This window comes from Scardinius erythrophthalmus, assembly GCF_964197995.2.
Source record: "Scardinius erythrophthalmus genome assembly, chromosome: 6".
Classification (NCBI taxonomy): Eukaryota; Metazoa; Chordata; class Actinopteri; order Cypriniformes; family Leuciscidae; genus Scardinius; species Scardinius erythrophthalmus.
The window spans coordinates 21,684,140-21,704,610 of NC_138226.1; the positions used below are offsets into that span (position 1 = coordinate 21,684,140).

Genomic DNA, 20,471 nt, shown 5'->3' on the forward strand with positions numbered 1-20,471 from the left:
TACAGATACTTTTTAATCAAATATGAACTGTATAGTTTTGCAAAGTAACATTTCCTCTTCACCTCAGGCTGTGTACAAAGCAGACATGGAGTTTATGACTGGTCTAGGATGGGTCCCCATTGGCTCTCTTGATGTCCTGAAAGCAAAGAAAGCAGCTGAGATCCTCAACGAGCGACTCTACAGACAGAAACCACAAACATTCAAGTATACACAAGACATGCAGTCCATGCCTTTGGTGCTTGCAAAGGCAAATGCTCAAACTATGGATCAGGTTAGTAGAATAAATGTAATATGATTGGAATCCAACTGAACTATGTCAACACAATCTCTGGAGAGCAATTTAGTCACAATTTCAATTACTACATAAGGTTTAGTATACATTAATTTACATATATGACTCTTTTATGTTATTTTTGATCTGTTGCAAGATGTTCTTATTGTCCGTAATTACAGCTGACACAGTATTGAAATTGTTTCTAACATATTCTTTTCATTCTAGCGTCAGTACCATGCAGCATGGGAGGCTGACAAGATAAAGATCCATATCCCTCCTGATACCCCAGAGATTGTGCTCTCAAAGGCTAATGCAGTTACCAATAGTAGGGTAGGTATCACTTTTGAATGATTGTTTTTTCTTCAATATATTTTCTGTTTTAGTTTAAGTTGTTAAACTAAGCCTCTTAAATTCATGCATTCTGTTTGATTTCCAAATTAGTCCAATTCAGCATTTCACTTCAGAAAAACATAAAATACAAAATAAAATTCTGCTTACAGAAACTATACAGACAAGCAGTTGAGGACATTTTCAGGAAAGGCTATGACATCAAAACCGATGCTGTCGCCATCAAAGCCGCTAAAAAATCCAGAGAAATTATTAGTGATGTGAGTATATACTGTCTAGAAAGTCACACTGATATTACAAGCTGATTGATACATTTTCTCTCTTATTGCCCTGTCATGTAAATATAAATAGGAGACATCTTTAATGCTGCAATTATCCTTCTCTTGCAGTACAAGTACAAGGCTGGTTACCGCAAGCAAGTTGGTCATCACATTGGAGCCCTCAGCGTCCAGGATGATCCTTTGATTATGCTTGCCTTGAACTCAGCAAAGATTGCTAGTGATGCTCTCTACAAGAAGGACTTCAACAAGTCCAAGACCAAGTTCCACCTCCCAGTAGACCTGTTGTCTCTTGAGCTGGCCAAGAAATGTCAGATCCAAGTCAATGATGCCAACTACAGAACCTACCTGCACAACTGGACCTGCCTGCCAGACTCCAATGACGTCGTCCAGGCCAGGAAAGTCTATGATCTTCAGAGCGATGTGAGTTTCTGTAAAATTTTTATTTGTAATCGTAATCAATTGATCTACACTACCAGCATTGTCTGCTTTCTTACTATTTCTCCTGTATTTTCTGCCATCAGGCTGTGTATAAGGCTGATATGGAATGGATCAGAGGTACAGGATGGGTACCCATTGGCTCAGTTGATGTAGAGAAGGCTAAAAAGGCTGGTGAGATTCTGAATGAAAGGAAGTACCGACAGCATCCAAGCACCTTAAAGTATACTAGCAAGACAGATTCCGTACCTTTTGCTCTTGCCCAAGCCAATGCCAAGATCATGGACAAGGTATTTTTTTTCCTAGAAGATTTCACTAATATGTGTAAAGGTTAAAAAAATTAAATCACTGTTTGAAATCACTGTTGCAGATTGGGGTTGTGTAGTGCATAGATGCATGTTTCTATCTTTTTGTCTTCATTATTATTGCATTGCAGAGTGCATATGTTGATGCCTGGAATAAGGATAAAATCCATATCCATGTCATGCCAGACACCCCTGAGATCGTGCTTGGAAAACAGAACAAACTCAACACAAGCATCGTAAGTGTAGAAGCACTGTTTCATAGTAACTAATAAATCAGAAATAAATGCACAATAGTTAATGTTTCAAATCCTGTTAAATCAGTATGTGTTGATTCCCCACGTTCTTGCAGAAATATTACCGTCAAGACTATGAGGACAGCCTTAAGAAGGGCTACTTCCTGCCTAAGGATGCCATCGCAGTGAAATCTGCCAAGGCCTCCAGAGACATCATTAGTGATGCAAGTATCATTGTGGATCTTATCTAACACATTAAACACAGTCTGTTAAATGATAGTGCTCAATCTCTTTTTTGCATTAAAACCTTGCAGTACAAGTACAAAACCGGATACAGGAAGCAGCTAGGACACCACATTGGCGCCCTCAGCATCCATGATGATCCCTTAATCATGCTAGCCTTGAACTCAGGCAAGATTTCTAGTGATCTTCTGTACAAGAAAGATTTCAACAAATCAAAGACCAAGTACAACCTCCCAGCGGACCTACTATCTCTTGAGCTGGCCAAGAAATGTCAGATCCAAGTCAATGATGCCAACTACAGAACCTACCTGCACAACTGGACCTGCCTGCCAGACTCCAATGATGTCGTCCAGGCCAGGAAGGTCTATGATCTGCGCAGTGATGTACGTATATGATTAGTTTTACACACTGTGCTGTTTACATTGGTTTGTTATATTACTAAATTAACATTTTTGTTGTAAACTTTTAAACTAGGCTGTATATAAAGCTGACCTTGAGTGGATCCGTGGGTGTGGCTGGTTGACGCAAGGATCTATTGATGTCATCAAAGCCAAGAATGCTCAGACGATCCTCAACGAGAGACTGTATCGCCAGCCTCCCAGTACTGTCAAGTTCACCAGTGCTGTGGACTTGCCAGTCATCGTCTTAGCCAAACAAAATGCTGACATCCTCAGTGATGTAAGATTATTGCCTTTCCTTTAGTACTTCACTCAGATTTTTATGTTCAGATTACAGTTGAAGACTGCTTAAAAATTATGAAACATAAAAATTTATAGCACAAACACTGGGTAAAGTTATATTTATTTTAATTTCAATTACACAGAATTATTAATCAAAACATTTAAATATAGGAAGAATATGGTTGTAGTAGTAATGATAGTAATTACGATTTTGTGTACTGTTAATTAGAAATGTAAAATCTTTCTAAATTAGTGTAATAGACTTGTGAGTTGAATTGTGTCTTTTTTGTTTTTGCGTCAATGTGTGCCAAATAAAGCCCTTAACCTTTTTTTGATTTTTTGATTTGAATTATTTTGTTCACAGAGGAAATACAGAGAAGCATGGGACAAAGATAAGACATCTGTCCACATCATGCCAAATACACCTGCCATCGAGTTGTCCAGAGCCAATGCCATTGCTGTCAGCAATGTAAGCAAACTCATGCAGAATTGCAGAATAATAGCAGCTTATTATGCTATTAAACTATTGGGTAACACTTTCCACTTTTTGTCCTGTTGCAGAAAAGTTATACCAAAGACTGGGATGCTGCAAAGGCAAAGGGATACCAGATAAAAGAGGATGCCATTTCTGTGATCAAGGCTAAAGCCTCCAGAGACATAGCCAGTGACGTAAGAAAAACGCAAATTTATGTTTTTTCTGTCTGTTTTCTAAACTTTGTAGTATTTTCTCTCTCTTATATTGCAAAAGGTTTTGATTAGCTATCTTTAATTTTGGCTTTGAAATGTTCCCCTCAGTTATTTAAGAGTAATGTAAATATGAATACTTCAAATCTTTCAAATGCAGTACAAGTACAAGACTGGTTACCGTAAGCAAGTTGGTCATCACATTGGAGCCCTAAGCGTCCAGGATGATCCTCTGATCATGCTGGCCTTGAACTCAGCAAAGATTGCTAGTGATGCTCTCTACAAGAAGGACTTTAACAAGTCCAAGACCAAGTTCAACCTCCCAGCGGACCTACTGTCTCTTGAGCTGGCTAAGAAATGTCAGATCCAAGTCAATGATTTCAACTACAGAACCTACCTGCACAACTGGACCTGCCTGCCAGACTCCAATGACGTCGTCCAGGCCAGGAAAGTCTATGATCTGCGTAGTGATGTAAGTTGAGCTTTGACTGAACAGTTAAAATGGTTCCATTGAAAAAAATCTAGGAAATAGTGTGATATTTTCTTTCACTTGATTGTTTTTGTTGTTTAGGCTGTGTACAAGGCTGACATGGAGTGGCTCAGGGGATGTGGATGGATTCCCCATGAGTCTGTTGAAGTTATCAAAGTGAGGAATGCCCAAAAGATTCTGGCTGACGTAAGTCTTTTGGCACTATATACTGTAGCTATTTCTACCAATGAGTTTATGCAAGACAGAGGTGTGATTGTTTTTTTTTCTGATTCACAGAGAGGCTACCGTGTGAAGCTGGACGATCAGAAATATACAACACCCATTGAAAGAATTGATTTTGTGTGCTCCAAAAACGCAGCTGATGTGCTCAATGAGGTAAGCATTACGACATAATTTGCAATCATCCATTCATACAAAGGAAAACAACAATGATAAACAATGATAAAATTGTAATTACGTTTAAATTTAAATTTAAATTTAATTTAACATTTTCATTTAATGAAAAGAGAAATTAAATCAATTAAATTCATCAAACAGTGTACTCTGATTATGCAAGCAGTTTCCATACATGTTACATTTTTTAACTTTTAGTTTCAAAGCCATGTCATTAAAATGTTTCTTAATATTGGCACAGGGTGATATTGGCCAGCAGCCATTTCACCCTGTAGCCCAAGACTGGTTGCCCACTGAAGCTAAGCAGGGTTGAGCCTGGTCAGTATATGGATGGGATACCTCCTGGAAAACTAGGTTGTGGCTGGAAGAGGTGTTAGTGAGCCCAGCAGGGGGTGCTCACCCTGTGGTCTGTGTGGGTCCTAACACCCTAGTATAGTGACAGGGACACTATACTGTCAAAGAGCACAGTCCTTCGGATGAGACGTTAAACCGAGGTCCTGACTCTCTGTGGTCATTAAAAATCCCAGGATGTCCTTCGGAAAAAAAAAAGAGTTGGGGGTTAACCCCGGCATCCTGGCTAAATTTGCCCATTGGCCCCCGTCCATCATGGCCTCCTAATCATCCCCATACATACTGATTGGCTTCATCACTCTGTCTCCTCTCCATTAATAAGCTGGTGTGTGGTGGGCGTTCTGGGGCAATATGGCTGCCGTCGTTTCACCCAGGTGGATGCTGCACATTGGTGGTTGTTGAGGAGATTCATATATAAATGTAACAAATTATTTTTTTTTTATATCATTTTTAATAGTGAATGAATGGAGTAAGAGATTTTTAGGGCACACTTCATGCTTGAACCTCTAATAAGCATTGGTTTTCCATGTAGTTACTCAAACATCAGAGCTTTTTACAGTATATTTAGTTTGCAATATGTTCTCTCCAAACATATGACTGTTCTCTAAGTGTCCTCTTTGTTTTGTCTTCTCAGGCTAAGTACCGTGAGGCCTGGCACCAGGACAAGACTAAATACACCTTGACAGACTCCCCAGTTCTAGCTACAGCTAGGGAAGTGGCCAAAATGCACCACCCGGTAAAGCATTTTTTCTTTTTGAGAAAAAAATATTGTCTGTAAGAATTGTTGAATAAAAAAGTTGAATAGTAACAAAAATGACATTTTTTTAACATCACTTTTAGCATTTGTACACCAAAAACTGGAACAAGGTCAAAGCCACATCATACTTCATGCCCGGAGATGCAGTCCCAATTAAACAATGCATCAACACCAGTAAAGTGCAGAGTGATGTAAGTAAATAAATAATCCTAAACCCTAAACCCATTTTACCTAAATTTTATTTATTGTATGCGAATGAATCTTCCTCTTTTTTTGCAGCACAAGTACAAGGCTGGTTATCGTAAGCAAGTTGGTCATCACATTGGAGCCCTAAGCGTCCAGGATGATCCTTTGCTCGTGCTGGCTTTGAATTCAGCTAGAATTGCTAGTGATGCTCTCTACAAGAAAGACTTCAACAAGTCCAAGACCAAGTTCAACCTCCCAGTGGACATGATAGCTTTTGAGCATGCAAAGAAGTGCCAGATCCAAGTTAATGATGACAACTACAGAACTCGCTTGCACCAGTGGACATGCATGCCCGATCAAAATGATGTCATTCAGGCCCGTAAAGCGTATGAATTAGCCAGTGACGTAAGTATTGGATGAAGAGGTTTTTAAATCAAAATAATTGTTCTCGTTTATTGAAATACAGAATAAATTTACATTTTCAATTACTATATAAAACATCTGATTTAATTGATTTTAATATAATATAATATAGTGTAATGTAATGCAATGAAACATAATGTATAATATAATATAATACAATACAATGTAATGTAATGTAATGTAATGTAATGTAATGTAATGTAATGTAATGTAATGTAATGTAATGTAATAATACTCTCCCACCAGAATGTCTACAAATCAGATCTGGAATGGTTACGTGGTTGTGGATGGGTGGCTGCTGATTGTGTAGATCATGTCAAAGTCCGAAAAGCCCAACAGATTATAAACGAAGTAAGTTTGACCACACTTTTTTTGTCTAACTTCTCTGTTATAATAAAACCTCCATTGTCTTACTACAATGCCTGTTTCTTTTCCCCACGCAGAGACTTTATAAGAAGGATGCTAAAGACAACTTTAGCAAATTTACTCACATTGTGGATCGCCCTGAGGTTGTCCTTGCAAAGGTTAACGCATTCAACCTCAGCGATGTAAGTGTGTCTCAGATTTTGGCATTTTCATCTTCATTGGCGAACACTGATGTGAAAGAGGTTAACTTATCAATTGGGTCGATATTTCTGTTGTTACTCAGCTAAAGTACAAAGAATCATTTAACCTGGAGAAGGGTCACTACATTGGATCTGAAGATACACCACAGCTGGCTCACTCTAGAGACGTTGCAAAGATGATCAGTGAGGTAACAAAGTCCATTCCAGACATGTTTCTATATGTTTAGATGTTATATATGTGATGAATTGCATTTAGGATGTTTTGTTGTTGTTATTCTAGAAATTGTACAAAGTCAACTGGGATGAGAGCAAAGCCACTGGCTACCAGCTGAACCATGAATATATGCCAGTACAAATAGCCAAGAGGGCCAGAGACATGATCAGTGATGTGAGTATCAAAAATGAAGTAATATTAAATAAAATAGACCCTTTCCTTATTGCCACATAACTTGGGTCAGTTACTGACAGTGCAGTGTTTAAAAAAGGCTTTTTAATATTATACTTATATTGATTGTTTGCTTCAAACACTGTTAAATTCTGGTTTAGAAGGATGATTGTTGATTCTTTCTTGTATTGAAACACCGCAGTATAAGTACCATGATGCCCATGAGAAAGCCAAAGGCCACTATTTGGCTTCAACTCTGGTTGACTACCCTGAGGTGGTTCGCTCTGGCCATATGGAGAAGATGAAAAATCTGGTGAGTTGTTTTTATTATTACCATGGTTGAGGTCTATGATCGCTGTACTTTGATATCCATTTGACTTATCTTATAGTTTAACTGCTCATCAACCAGACTTTTTTCAATCTGTCCATCAGAGAGACTACCACAAAGACTACAATGAAACCAAAACTAAGCTCCACATTCCTGCTGATATGATCAGCCATGTGGTTGCCAAGAAATGTCAGGAAATCCTAAGTGATGTGCTATACCGTACACACCTGCACCAGTGGACATGCCACCCTGATCAGAACGATGCCATCCGTGCACGCAAGGCCAATGAGATCTTAAGTGATGTAGGTTATGATTACAGTGATATTTTGAATGTGTCAGACCTGTTCAATGACTACACCTGACTAATTTCTCCCTTGCAGGTGTTCTACAAAGAAGACCTGAACTGGATGAAGGGCGTTGGCTGTTACGCCTGGGACACTCCAGAGATCGTACGTGCCAAGAAATCATATGAGCTACAGAGTGATGTGAGTAACATTTTCAACTCATCTTGTAGTTTACAATAAAGACACATTATTGTGTTTCCACCTGTTTGAAGGTTTAATTATTTTTTTTCCACACAGATTAAATACAAAGCAGAAGGCAAGAAGGAATGGAACAACTACTCCATTGTGACAGACACCCCTGTATATGTGACTGCCATCCTGGGCCACACTTGGGCCAGTGAGGTTTGTACTCCCATTAACTGATAAGTCAGATCAGTACTATCAAGAGCTCTATACTTTGGAGTTCAAAAGGTAATAAGCTGCATATTTTATGTTTCATCTTCAGCTGAACTACAGAGAAGCATATCATAAGGAGAAGCATATTTACACCACCATTCTGGACACCCAGGACTACGCAAGATGCTTCAACCTGAAGAAGATCTACAGCACCGTAAGCCTGCGAGAAAAGCTCTAAAATCCTGAGTTCCTGGTTTTATTTGTTGTCCCAGTTCTTGAAATGTTCTTTGTGTACATTTAGAAAGCATATTCTGCTGCTTGGGACAAGATCAAGGCCAAGAGCTACAACATCCCTCACGATTCCCATGCCTTAGTCCATGCCAAACAACAGAAGGTCATCCTGAGCAATGTGAGTCCTTTCTCCAGTCCCTTCTCCAGTGCTTACTTATACCTCCATATAGAGGGAACTGCCTGAGTGTCCTAAACATACTGGCCCTTAAACCTTCCTTGGTTTCTGTAGGTTAAATACAAGGAAGATTATGAGAAGTTCAAGACCCTGTACAGTCTGCCTAAGTGTCTTGAGGACGACCCCGCCACTGCAAGATGTATCAAAGCTGGAAAACTGGTTCTGGATGTGAGTAAAGCATCAGCTTAGGTTCAGTTTTGTAATTTACCAAATCTACAAACAATTAAAAGCTCTTTGTAACACCTTTTTCATTAGCGCCTGTACAAAGACAAATATGAGAAGACCAAGGCTAAAATCAATGTACCTCCCGACATGCTTGACATCGTAGCCGCACGCAATACTCAGAAGACTGTTAGTGGGGTCGACTACCGTAAATACCTGCACCAGTGGATCTGCCTGCCTGACATGCAGGTGTATGTACATGCTCGCAAGGTCAACGAGCAACTGAGCGACGTGAGTTATCCAAACACATCCAAACACGTTTCATATTTTTGTGTATTGCCATACGCAAATGGCAAGCACGTTAGGTTCCACTATCTGAGATTGTTTTGAGGTCTTTTTGTTGCTGTAACCCTGTATTATTGCATCTAATTTAGATCTTCTACAAAGATGACCTCAACTGGTTAAAGGGTATTGGCTGCTATGCTTGGGACACTCCTGAGATTCTTCGTTGCAAGCAATCTATGAAACTGCAGAGTGACGTAAGTGTAGCCTCATTTCATTTTCTTTCATGCTCCTCCTACTCCATAATCATCTCACATCTGATTTTCTTGTCCTGTTTGATACTCTCTTTCAGAATCTGTATAGAGCTAAGGGAATCGAGCATTTTAAGGAGTACTCTGTTGTCATGGACACCCCTGTCTATGAAACATGCAAGCTGAGCGCTAAGAACTTGAGCGAGGTAACACCACAAAAACATGTATCAGAATGCCTTTATTGCATTTTGATTGAAGCAGAGTCTTTTAACTCATATCATTCATGTCTGCAGCTCAACTACCGTCATGACTATGTCACAAATGTCATGGGTAAAAACACTGCTCCTGCTGTGACTGTCGATACTGAAAGGGCCCGTCAAGCCAACTACATCCAGAGCGAAGTATGACGTCTCTTAGCAATTCATAAGAATATGTACTGGTCTCTCCATTGAAGAATGCTTCAACCACATCCTTTCTTTCTTTTTAGAACTTCTACAAAGAGGCCAATAAGATCTGTATGCCTACTGGATACACTCTGCCTTATGACACTCCACTCAACAAACAGGCCAAAGCCAACAGCATCGTCACCAGCAATGTACAAGAACACCTCAATTCTCAAAATAAAAAAAGAGTCAAATGTTATGATTGCTCACAACATGATTTCTCATCTGATGTGCCAATCTCTGTAGATTAAGTACAGGGAAGCCTATGATCTGATGAAAGCCAGGAACTACAAACTAGATCCTGAAGGTGTCAACTTTCTCACCATCAGGAATGCCAACAAGGTCACCAACCAAGTAAGTACAATATCCATGCAGAGTGTTTCACTTTAGAATTTTTAACTCATGAACAAGAATATTAACAAGGTTGAATTTTGTCATAGCGGCTGTATCGTCAGAAATATGAGAAGGAAAAGGACAAGATCCACTCTGAGTATGACACACCTGAGATCAGACAGGTTAAGGCCACTCAGCAAGCAATCAGTGATGTAAGTATGTCTTTATTGTGAAATATGAGTTCATACTATACCACCAGGATTATCAGATGCTCTATTGATGGTTTATTTTCCTCTACAGGTGTGCTATAAGGAAAAGTACTACAACAGCAGAGGAACTCTTCTGCCAATGACCATCACCCCACAGCTGTTGCACTGCTTCCATGTCAATGAGCTCAACAGCGATGTAGGTGTCCCCCATACATGCACCTGAATTTACTGCGACACATTGCATACTGGAAACGTTGCATTTGCCCTCTTGACATTTTCAGGTATAATAACTGTTCTTATATCTCCTGCAGCTGAAATATAAAGAGGATCTGCATTGGCTGAGAGGTATTGGCTGCTTTATGGTGGACTCCCCTGAGATGAACCGAATCCGTGAGATCAGCAAATTTAGAGTAATTATTCATTTACTTATTATCATGCATGCCACATTTCATTCATACTGGTTTATTCTGATGATTTTTGGTACTATTCAGTTTTTGTTTTTTATCTATTTGCTAGAAATCGTATGAAGTTGATGCTAAGAAGAACTTTTCCAACTTCAGTGTGGTCCTGGACACACCAGAGTACAAGCGTGTGTCTGAACTCAAGACCCACATGAGTGATGTAAGTGATTTTGTTGCATCCTCAAGCTTTATATCTCAGTTATAAACTCCATCATTCCTGTTTTAAAGCCTATCCACATCCTTCAATGTCTCTTTATCTGTTTTTATCCTCAGATGGTGTATCGAGCTGATGGCAATAAGGAAAAGACAAAATGCACCACCACTGTGGATGGCCTGGACATTAAGAGAGCCAAGTGGGCACAAACTCTCACCAACAAGGTAAATCACTTTTAGCCCAGACCCTAATTAAACATAAATAATGACTTGTTATAATATGTCAAATTAAAAGATCATACTAAGGGTTCAAAATTAAATGGGTCAGGTTTTACAAATGATAGTCAGACCCTCGCTGATTTAATTGATGTAAAAAAAAACAAAAGCAATTTCCAGTCAAAGACATGCAGTTTACTGAAGGAAAGCATCTGTCACAAGCTACAGATTTTGATTCCGTTCAGTTTTGTAATTCATGCGTCTCCTAGCAACAAGCACATATTTCTGTGTGAGTTTGTTGATTTCAGATGGACTTCTGGTTGTTTGTGGTAGTGTGTGATCCTCAGTCATTTAGTGTAAAGTCCAGTTTTTCTCTGTAACCATTAACAAAGTCGACAAGTGTATGATGCCTAGTGTTTTTAAATCTGTTCTAGTAAATCTTCTCAATTTACCAGAAAAAAAAAACTGCCTATCCAGATTTGCCTATATAATGCTGGTGTCTCTTGACAGTACCAGTACGTTGATCTGGCATCTAAGGAGAGGGCCTTCTTCACCCCAGAATCACATACTCCCATCATGGATCATGCCCGTTCCATGAAAGTGGTGTACAGTGAGGTAAAAAAAAATGTAACACCAAGATCCTTTTTAGCAATGTATAACATGTGTGTATGCAGAAAAGCCTGCAATTCATCTTTTGTGTCATCTTTAGAAAAAGTACAAGGAACAGTATGAGAAGATGAAGCACAAGTATACTCCCATTCATGACACACCAATCCTGGTTCGTTCTAAGAAGGCCTACCTCAATGCCAGCGATGTAAGTCAACCAGATGCTTTATTTCTTCCTTTACTGGCCTGTTCAATATCAGTTATAGAGCCGCCCTAACAATCTATATAATTTCTCTCCAGCTGCGCTACAAGGAGACCTTTGAGCTTGCTAAGGGACACTACCATGCTGACAAAGACGCACTGGATATTCTCTGTGCCAAGAGGGTCAGAGATGACATCAGTGAGGTTAGTAAACTAAGAGACTTTTTGTTTGCTTTGAACATGAAAAATGTGATTTAGTGAGGAATGCTGTCAGTCACTCTCTCCTTTTCTCAGGTCAAATACAGGGAGAAGTACATCAGCACATTGGGCACCTGGAAGTCCATCCCTGACCGCCCTGAGTTCTTCCACAGCAGGATTGTGAGGGACTGCATCAGTGATGTGAGTATAACTAAACCCACCTTCTCTTTTTATTCTGTAATTCATCAGCTCACAGTGTCAATAACAGAAGCTCATAGTGCTGTTTAACCACTGTCACATGTTCTTCTCCACTTTAGGTCAAGTACAAAGAAGATCTGGACTGGCTCAAGGGCATCGGCTGCTATGTGTGGGACACACCTGAGATGGTGCAGGCTGAACACAACAAGACCCTATACAGCGAAGTAAAGAGCAACCACAACTTTACTAATTTCTACTACAGATGTGTTAATGAATACAGTTATGGACCCTTTTCACATTAGATTAAAATTTGATGATTTGATTTTAAAAAAAAAAATAGGGGGTGGATACAGAAAACATGGTAAATTGGTTTACCGTGAAAGTACAATGAATATTCAATGGCATACAACAAAAACCGCCTCATACTCTCTTCTATCTTTTTTTTTTTTTTTTTGACAGAGGCTATACAAAGCGTCATTCGAGAAGAACAGAGCCAACTTCAAATACACATGTGACACACCATTCTTTGAGGCTGCCAAGAACGCTTCCCTTTTGATTAATGATGTAAGTCAATAGAAGCAAGACTTCATATCATAATCTTGTAGTATATTAAATGCTAAATACAATTTGAGTAATGAAGCAAGAGAATGCTAGCAAGAATGCTGTAAAAATTGCGTACATAACCTGTGTTTCTTCCACTGCCTCTATAATGGTTACATCTTTGAAGGTAAACTATTGCAACATGCTTAATACCACCTCAAACTGTTATTTTCCTTTATATTTCATGAAATATATATATATATATATTTCCATATCTTTACTAAAATTTCACTTTGAATTTACCTGTCATGACCTATTTTCTCCTCCTGAATGAATGTTCATCCTCACTGCTCTCAAGGCAGTTGTCTTTAACTCCTTTTTTGAAATCCTGAGCAGAGGTCCTACCGTGCCAGCTATGAGAAGTCTAAGGATAAGTACTCCATAGTTGTAGATGACCCTAGAAACATCTTGGCTAAGGAGGCCAGCAAGCTGAGTCAGGTAAAGCCACCAGCTCCAGCCGCCCCCTCCGGGTCCATCGCCTGATACAGGGGCCCGAGCATGAGGTCGTCTCCGATCCAATGGATGGCTCTGTCGCATGGCTACAACGTCACTTCATTGTGTCTCTTTCTCTCCCCTGATTTAGGTGTCTGCTAGTTTGCCATTCAAAAAACCCAAATGGGAATTTTTGAGTGTGCACAGCTAGGTCCATATCTGTGTGCTCCAAATAGGGCTCCATCTTAACAGTTTGATTGTTAGGTCATGAGTTAGGTGGGGTGGGATAAGGTTAAGTTTACTCTTGTGAAATTGCTTATTTGGAGTACACAGTTTGGTACTTAGCTTCTCTTTCTGGACTTCGGGAGCTACTCTTTGTCTCTGTCTTCAATTGTGGCATGATTTGCGCATCTGTGTTTGTGTGTTTCCTCAATGGACAGGGAAAATATAAATGCAAGGCCAAGGAGTTACTCAAGAGTGGCTGCAATGAGCTGCTCCGTCCTGATATTCTCGTTGCCATGTTCAACTCTGGCATGTGGAGTAAGGTAACCATCTGCCCAAAGCCCCCTAGAAATCTCATCTCTTCCAAGCCCCCTAGAAATCTCATCTCTTCATTAATGCACCCCTAACATCACCTTTAATGGTAATATCCAGCCTTTAACTATTACTACTTTGGTTTTTCCACCATAGCCTGCTTTTAAAACACATCCACTGATCACTTTCCTTAACTCTCTTAGGAGAAAAGGTGTGCTGCATTCATACAGTAGTTAGCTATATAACGGAAGTAGATTGAAACTGAAAAGTAAACTATATTATAATATTATTTATGTTTTGTATAAATGTCAGGTCGTCACAGTTTTTCAGAACAAGTTGTCACACGTTTTATTCTGAAAAATATTGATAAACTAGCAAAAACCTACCCTACTTTAAGGTGTCATGGTGGTGTTTTCCTTTAGTTTCTTTAAATCAGTTTATTATTTTGCAATGAACAAAGAATCAATGATGCATTTTTAGTTTAAATAAATAAATGTATTAAAATAAAATAAAATAAAATTAGTTCAAAATGTCACAAAAAAGTATAAATAGAAGCACTAATAAAAAGAAAATTAGAGACAAACATTTAGAGACAAAACGCCATGTTCAAAGTTTTGCAGAGGAGTATGAGCATAAAGGGTAAAGACATTATACAGTAGTAGTAATAAGTTGTAACTTGTCAATGTCTTTCTGTATGCTGTTGCCTGAAGCTGCTCTCCACCTCCATCTCCATTTTGTTTGACAGCACATTGCATCTTCTCTATTGCATGTATGTATGTGTGCGTCTTTATGGACTGCTAAAAATAAGTAATTATTTGCTCCTCTGAATAGATTGATTAAACCTTCCCTTTTAATGCACGAAATTGAGTTGTTATACATCTTAAGTGTACTTTAACTTAAGTCTGTCATGATTAAACCTTCCCTTTTAATGCACGAAATTGAGTTGTTATACATCTTAAGTGTACTTTAACTTAAGTCTGTCATGATTAAACCTTCCCTTGTAATGCATGATATTGAGAGATGTTATACAACTTAAATATCACAGTATCTTACTTAGTGATCCTTATAACAGTAAATGTAATACTGTAAAAATTCCATTGATGTGAGGTCACCCTTATCTTCGTAATAGCTTTATATAAGATATGCTTCATCTGAATGGAAATGTGCTGTCTGTGATTATTATTTCTTATCCATTACTTCCTGTAGTGGAAGTACAAAGAGCAATATGAACGTGCCAAGTCAAAATACACCTCAGTGCTGGAAACCCCTGATTACCAAGTTGCCAAGCGCAGCAAGCAAATCAGCGATGTGAGTATCATCACCATCTGCCTTCCACCTTCATGTGAAAAGCATTTATACATACATACAGTAGACATTCCTAATGTTCAGTTAATAATCCAGTCATTGCATGGGAATGCATTATATTTTGGCTTCTCTGTTCACTTCTTTAGATCATATATAGGATGGAATACAACAAGACCAAAGCGAGAGGTTACACACTTGGACATGACACTCCCGCGAGCCAGCACATGAAGAAGGTCAAGGAGATCACCAGCAATGTAGGTTTACTCTTCTGTACATTTGCAAAAATGAACCAAATTCAACTATGAACTATGAATTCAACTATGCTGACTATTTATGTCACCATGTTTCATTTTAAACTTCTGTTTTTTTTTTACAGCTGAAATACAAGGAAATGTATGAAAGAAACAAGGCTCACATCAACATGGCACCTGATGCTCACGAAATCCGTGCTGCCAAGGAGGCCTACAAGAACATAAGCAATGTGAGTCTGCATTGATCTACACTGAGCATCTGTGAAGTTGAATCAGCATCTCATTATTTGTGTTTCTCCTACTTGTAGCTCGACTACAGGAAGAAGTATGAGGCCACCAAGAACAAGTGGATCTGGACTGTGGACAGACCCGATTTCCTCCATGCCGCTAGGAACAGTTACCAGCAGAGTGATGTTCGTACTGCTCCATGTTCAACCATAGTTTCAGTTTTAGAGAGAATAATTACAGATTAATGAACAGATTTTTTTTGTAATTCACAGGTTGAGTACAAGTACGATAAGGAAATGCTGAAGGGCTGCGTAATGTCTGTCATTGATGATAAATACACTATTTTGGCTAAGAAGAACTCTGACCTCGCTAGTGACGTGAGTGCCGTTTTCCATACAGGACATTTGAAAATCAAAATATATGACTAGCTAAACTAACGAAAAATGTAACTGTTCTTCAGGTGAAATATAAGGAGAAGTATGAGAAGGCCAAGGGCCAGTATGTGGCTGTCCATGACACGCCTCAAATCCTTCATGCTAAATCAGTGGCCAATCTTGTGTCTGAGGTATAGCACCAATATAATGTAATAATAACCGATGTAAAGCTTCGTAAAATATTTTTTCATTTATCATATATAAATGTATGTTTTACAATTTTTTCTGCAGTCCAAATACAAGGCGGCTAGCAAAAAGGATCATCAGTCAGGTGGCTTCACTACACTTGCTGAAACTCGTGACACCGCCCACAGCAAAGAGATGGCCAAAATGACAAGTGCTGTAAGTTGAAATACTCAGTTTTCACCCCTTTATTGTAAGAAACCTCAGTTGTAGGGATTATACTGTATTGCGATCACCAATCATAATCTCACACGATCTTTCCACAGAAATTGTACAAGGAAAAGTTTGAGAAGGAGAAAGGCAAGTCTAATTACAATCAAATGATTGCTCCTCCCGATGTTCAACATGCCATGGAAGTGTCCAAAAACCAAAGCAACGTAAGGAACTAACATGTATCTGCTTCAACTAATAGTCTCAGACAGAGAACATTTTAAATCTCTCGTCTCTCCTTGTGTAGATTGCCTATAAGCAGGAAGCTAAAGCCAAGTTGACATACACCTCGGTTGCTGACCGCCCAGACATCAGGAAAGCCACTCAAACTGCTAAGCTCGTCAGTGAGGTGAGGGTCACTTTAAAGGGACAGTTCACCCAAAAAAAAAGTATGATATTGTCAATTACACACCCTTATTGCATTCCAAACCCATAAGACTTTCAAACATGGTCAACGGCAGCTCAACCATGCTTTCTTGACGCCCGAGAGTAAACCTTATTGGTTTCACATTAAGCAGCACATTAAGCAGCACATTAAGCAGCACATTTGCGCTTCCGTATTTACCATATTTGATGTGCTCTATGTATGTATATTGATAAATCTTTAAATGTGAATACAAGCATAAATTAAATCATATAAAGCAAGCAATCATGTCTTAACAGAAGACTTGTATTAAACCACACAATTTAAATGAATACTTTTACAATCCCTTAATCACTTATGCATTAAATGTTTTGGTGGAATGAAAGTAAATGATGACAGAGTTTTAATTTTTGGGGCTAGTATTCAAACCTCTGTAGTGAAGTCTTGACAAAAAAGTATGTGGTGTTATTATAATTGTAAGTAGTAAGGGTTGCAAAATCTGTTCTTGTAGATTGGATACCGTGATAAAGCTCGTCAGGAGGCCAGCCGTGGTGGAACGCTCCTCGGCCGTCCTGATATCGCCCTGGCCACTGAGGTGTCCAAACTGACCAGTCAGGTAATACCGTTAGCAACTCCACACTAGACATGATGTGGTCAATAGACTTTCATTTTATTCATCCGCAAGGAACACATGGGTTTAGTTTGAAACCACTGGATATGTATTTGACACTGGTTTCCTTACACCTTCACCATCATGGCAGCTGCATCATATGCAGTAATACTCAAAGATAGCTGTAGTGGTAGATTCACTGGTAGAACGCCTTAGCAGTGCTTCTCATGCCCATCATTATTAATACCATCATTGTCTATGCGAGCCCTGAGTGTCTCTTGTGATCTGTTCCACCTCATCTCCTTACCTATCTGCCCTGTATTTATTCATGTCTATCCATCTGACTCTCTCTGTTTTGTCCCATCTCATTGATGTTACCCTGCCATTTCACTGCGCTTTTTTTAGGTGGAGGAAACGCCATCCCTCCATGGTGCTGCTTCCTTTGACACTCCTCAGATGCGGCACATTAAGAAAATGAGTGCTCTGACTAGTGATGTAAGAAGGGCCCCTGGCCCCTGGGAGTAACATTTGCACTTCTCTGTCTGTGTAGTGTCTATGTTCTCTTTTCCTCGGACTGACCTAGTCGTTGTACTCCAGTGGCACTCAATTTGATATACGATTTTTGGGCCCTGCAGACATTGAAATATTCTTTGTTGGTTTTCAATGTTTTTGCCCACTTAATTTTACATTCCCAGCCATTTAGTTTTTTGCGTCTTTTTGTTGCTGTTTTTGTCTCTTTTTGTGTTTGTCATGCAAGCTTTTGCCTTGTTGCCAGGCATAGGCTTAAAGACCAGCACTCTATCACAGTTTTTTGTCATCTCTAGCATTTTCCCCCCATTTCAGACTATTTGTCTGGCATGCAAAATGTTTTTGGACATATGAATGACCTGTATCTTTTGTTCAAATCGTCAAAACTGGTGTCCAGTTTGCTGTTGCATTCTTTGACATGCTGTTGTATCGAGGAGTGTGCAGATTCAATTAGCAACACTATTATTCATCAGTTATATTATATACAGAATTAAATAGAATTAAATGCTACCTTTTAGAAACCAAAAACACACTTGATGATTTATTGTTGATGTCAGTTATTTGGTCTGCACACTCCTCATGTGACTCTCTTTGCTTGATGTCACAAATTTGATTCCTCCACAGATCTGGAGCTTTTTTTTTTTCCAGAATCTTTGGGAAAAGATTCAACCTCTTTACCACCTTCCCTCCAGTTAAAGCTGAAGTGTGTAATTTTTCTTTAATTAGGGTTAGTTCACCCAAAAATGAAAATACTGTCATAATTTACTCACCATCATTTTGTTCCAAATCCATAAGACATTTGTTCATCTTTGAAAAATTAAGATATTTTAATGGAATTAAGGCTTTTGAATCTCCATTCATCTAAATATTTGATGCTTTAAACATAGACATAGTTCACGTAATCCATATAAATTGAGGAGCGGTTTAATCAAAGTCTTCTGAAGAGTTTTGGGTGAATGGATTTTTTAGTGAATCCCTCAGGGACAGAAATCCCTCAGATTTAAATAAAAATATCTTAATTTGTGTTATATTTTTAGGCAAACTAACCCGTTAAAGAAAAGTACAAAGACATTTTGCCACAATCAAAACATTGACAGATACAGTAACATTGGCTTAACCAGCAGCTTGAGTTTGGGATGGGATTTTCTGTTTGTTTAACCAATGGCAAACAGATGAAGTGTTAGGAAACCTGTTTGAGCACAGTCACTTCTTTAGCAATAGAGAGCGAGTCGGGTTCTTAAAGTAAAAAAGTTAACAATAACCTTTAAAGACAGACCTACTGTGAGCAACAAGGTTAACCAATGATATGTGCATTTGTTGAAGCCATCAGCCTGCATTTTTCCAAATAATTTTTTTAATAATTATGTTTAACTGTGTAATTTCTGTTAAACATTACCCATGATTCTGTAAAGAAAACTCCACCAATCAGAGAATCCAAGAAAATTCGCCATAAGAACTCTTTAGTGCTTATTCACTCCCATGAAGCACTGCAAATGACGTAATCGAGTCAGTCTTGGCCCTGTTGCACCCCGTTGGTTCAGTGATGCTAGTGGCACAGAAATCACACACTTCAGCTTTATGTGCACACAAACAGTATATGTTGGATGTGATGCTTTTGAATGTTCTGAACTTTGTGTTGGTCATCCCATTTGGGGCTAGTACAATGTGAACTTGATCTGAATTGTTCTGTATTAGACCCAACTGAAACCCTGTTGTAACGAGATTCTTTTAAGTGTCCCTTTCGTTCCACTGATGATTGCATGAAACGATTCATGTCTCTGTACTTTTGCAAGCATTTTGGCTCATACGACAGAAAATACATCACTAACAGCAACTAACATTGTCACTGTCCTCTCTCAAAAGTTGAAGTACAAGGAGAAGTTTGACAAGGAGATGAAAGGAAAGAGACCACAGTATGACTTGAAGAACAGCAAGATTTATCAGACTTTGAAGGATGCCAATGAACTTGCGAGCGAGGTGCTTTAAACTCTCAAACCTGCTCTTTTAAAAACATTATTTTACCAGTCACGTATCACATTGAGAGTGCTTATCATGGTGTGTTTTTGCCTGGATATTTTTTACAGGTGAAGTACAAAGGTGACCTGAAGAAGATTCACAAACCTGTTACTGACATGGCAGAGTCTTTGTCAATGCAGCACAACCTGAGCACTAGCAAGCTGTCCAGTGATGTAAGAGTTTTATTGATGGCTTCATTTCCCTCCCATCACACACTGTAACACTATAACTGTGAAATATCACGTCTTCATGTAATGTCACATGAGCCATCTATCATCCTCAGAGAAAGCTCTCATTTAATCTATTTACTCATTCCAGGCTATCATTTGGTAGTGACCCTCATCATCCGATTTTAAACATACTACCACTAGCTCCATTTTTGCTTTCACTTGACCCTATTCTATTTTTTTTCTTCTTCTTTTTATTAACATGCCTAGTGCTTTTCTAAAAGCACTCTAACATCTCATTTTTCCATTTTTTTTCTTTGATAACAATCCCTGATACATGTTTTTTAACCCACTTCCCTTTTTATTCATTGTTTCATCTACCTTTTTT

At 38.8% G+C, this 20,471-nt stretch overlaps 1 protein-coding gene across 9 annotated transcripts in view; it reads left to right on the forward strand.

Annotated features, from left to right (window-relative positions):
- Positions 1-20,471, forward strand: part of neb (nebulin) — a 60,616-nt gene that overhangs the window by 26,704 nt on the left and 13,441 nt on the right. For 4 of the 9 annotated variants that reach the window (XM_081369302.1, XM_081369306.1, XM_081369307.1 and 1 more), the window contains 59 exons: positions 68-271; positions 500-604; positions 775-882; positions 1,012-1,323; positions 1,425-1,628; positions 1,775-1,879; positions 1,993-2,100; positions 2,191-2,502; positions 2,594-2,797; positions 3,164-3,268; positions 3,361-3,468; positions 3,644-3,955; positions 4,055-4,159; positions 4,250-4,348; positions 5,352-5,453; positions 5,558-5,665; positions 5,754-6,065; positions 6,330-6,434; positions 6,527-6,631; positions 6,733-6,837; positions 6,930-7,037; positions 7,237-7,347; positions 7,467-7,664; positions 7,743-7,847; positions 7,944-8,048; positions 8,152-8,256; positions 8,344-8,451; positions 8,563-8,676; positions 8,764-8,961; positions 9,105-9,209; positions 9,305-9,409; positions 9,497-9,604; positions 9,691-9,798; positions 9,893-10,000; positions 10,087-10,191; positions 10,280-10,384; positions 10,500-10,598; positions 10,705-10,809; positions 10,923-11,027; positions 11,529-11,633; positions 11,728-11,832; positions 11,925-12,029; positions 12,120-12,224; positions 12,341-12,445; positions 12,681-12,785; positions 13,694-13,798; positions 14,994-15,095; positions 15,239-15,346; positions 15,469-15,573; positions 15,652-15,756; positions 15,844-15,948; positions 16,032-16,136; positions 16,237-16,347; positions 16,455-16,565; positions 16,646-16,747; positions 17,274-17,378; positions 17,778-17,867; positions 19,764-19,877; positions 19,985-20,089. In XM_081369302.1, the coding sequence (XP_081225428.1) occupies positions 68-271; positions 500-604; positions 775-882; positions 1,012-1,323; positions 1,425-1,628; positions 1,775-1,879; positions 1,993-2,100; positions 2,191-2,502; positions 2,594-2,797; positions 3,164-3,268; positions 3,361-3,468; positions 3,644-3,955; positions 4,055-4,159; positions 4,250-4,348; positions 5,352-5,453; positions 5,558-5,665; positions 5,754-6,065; positions 6,330-6,434; positions 6,527-6,631; positions 6,733-6,837; positions 6,930-7,037; positions 7,237-7,347; positions 7,467-7,664; positions 7,743-7,847; positions 7,944-8,048; positions 8,152-8,256; positions 8,344-8,451; positions 8,563-8,676; positions 8,764-8,961; positions 9,105-9,209; positions 9,305-9,409; positions 9,497-9,604; positions 9,691-9,798; positions 9,893-10,000; positions 10,087-10,191; positions 10,280-10,384; positions 10,500-10,598; positions 10,705-10,809; positions 10,923-11,027; positions 11,529-11,633; positions 11,728-11,832; positions 11,925-12,029; positions 12,120-12,224; positions 12,341-12,445; positions 12,681-12,785; positions 13,694-13,798; positions 14,994-15,095; positions 15,239-15,346; positions 15,469-15,573; positions 15,652-15,756; positions 15,844-15,948; positions 16,032-16,136; positions 16,237-16,347; positions 16,455-16,565; positions 16,646-16,747; positions 17,274-17,378; positions 17,778-17,867; positions 19,764-19,877; positions 19,985-20,089 (7,536 nt within the window). Of the gene's footprint in view, positions 1-67; positions 272-499; positions 605-774; positions 883-1,011; positions 1,324-1,424; positions 1,629-1,774; positions 1,880-1,992; positions 2,101-2,190; positions 2,503-2,593; positions 2,798-3,163; positions 3,269-3,360; positions 3,469-3,643; positions 3,956-4,054; positions 4,160-4,249; positions 4,349-5,351; positions 5,454-5,557; positions 5,666-5,753; positions 6,066-6,329; positions 6,435-6,526; positions 6,632-6,732; positions 6,838-6,929; positions 7,038-7,236; positions 7,348-7,466; positions 7,665-7,742; positions 7,848-7,943; positions 8,049-8,151; positions 8,257-8,343; positions 8,452-8,562; positions 8,677-8,763; positions 8,962-9,104; positions 9,210-9,304; positions 9,410-9,496; positions 9,605-9,690; positions 9,799-9,892; positions 10,001-10,086; positions 10,192-10,279; positions 10,385-10,499; positions 10,599-10,704; positions 10,810-10,922; positions 11,028-11,528; positions 11,634-11,727; positions 11,833-11,924; positions 12,030-12,119; positions 12,225-12,340; positions 12,446-12,680; positions 12,786-13,157; positions 13,260-13,693; positions 13,799-14,993; positions 15,096-15,238; positions 15,347-15,468; positions 15,574-15,651; positions 15,757-15,843; positions 15,949-16,031; positions 16,137-16,236; positions 16,348-16,454; positions 16,566-16,645; positions 16,748-17,273; positions 17,379-17,777; positions 17,868-19,763; positions 19,878-19,984; positions 20,090-20,471 lie in introns of all 9 variants that reach the window. The other 5 variants (XM_081369303.1, XM_081369308.1, XM_081369305.1 and 2 more) reach the window with 3 other exon arrangements.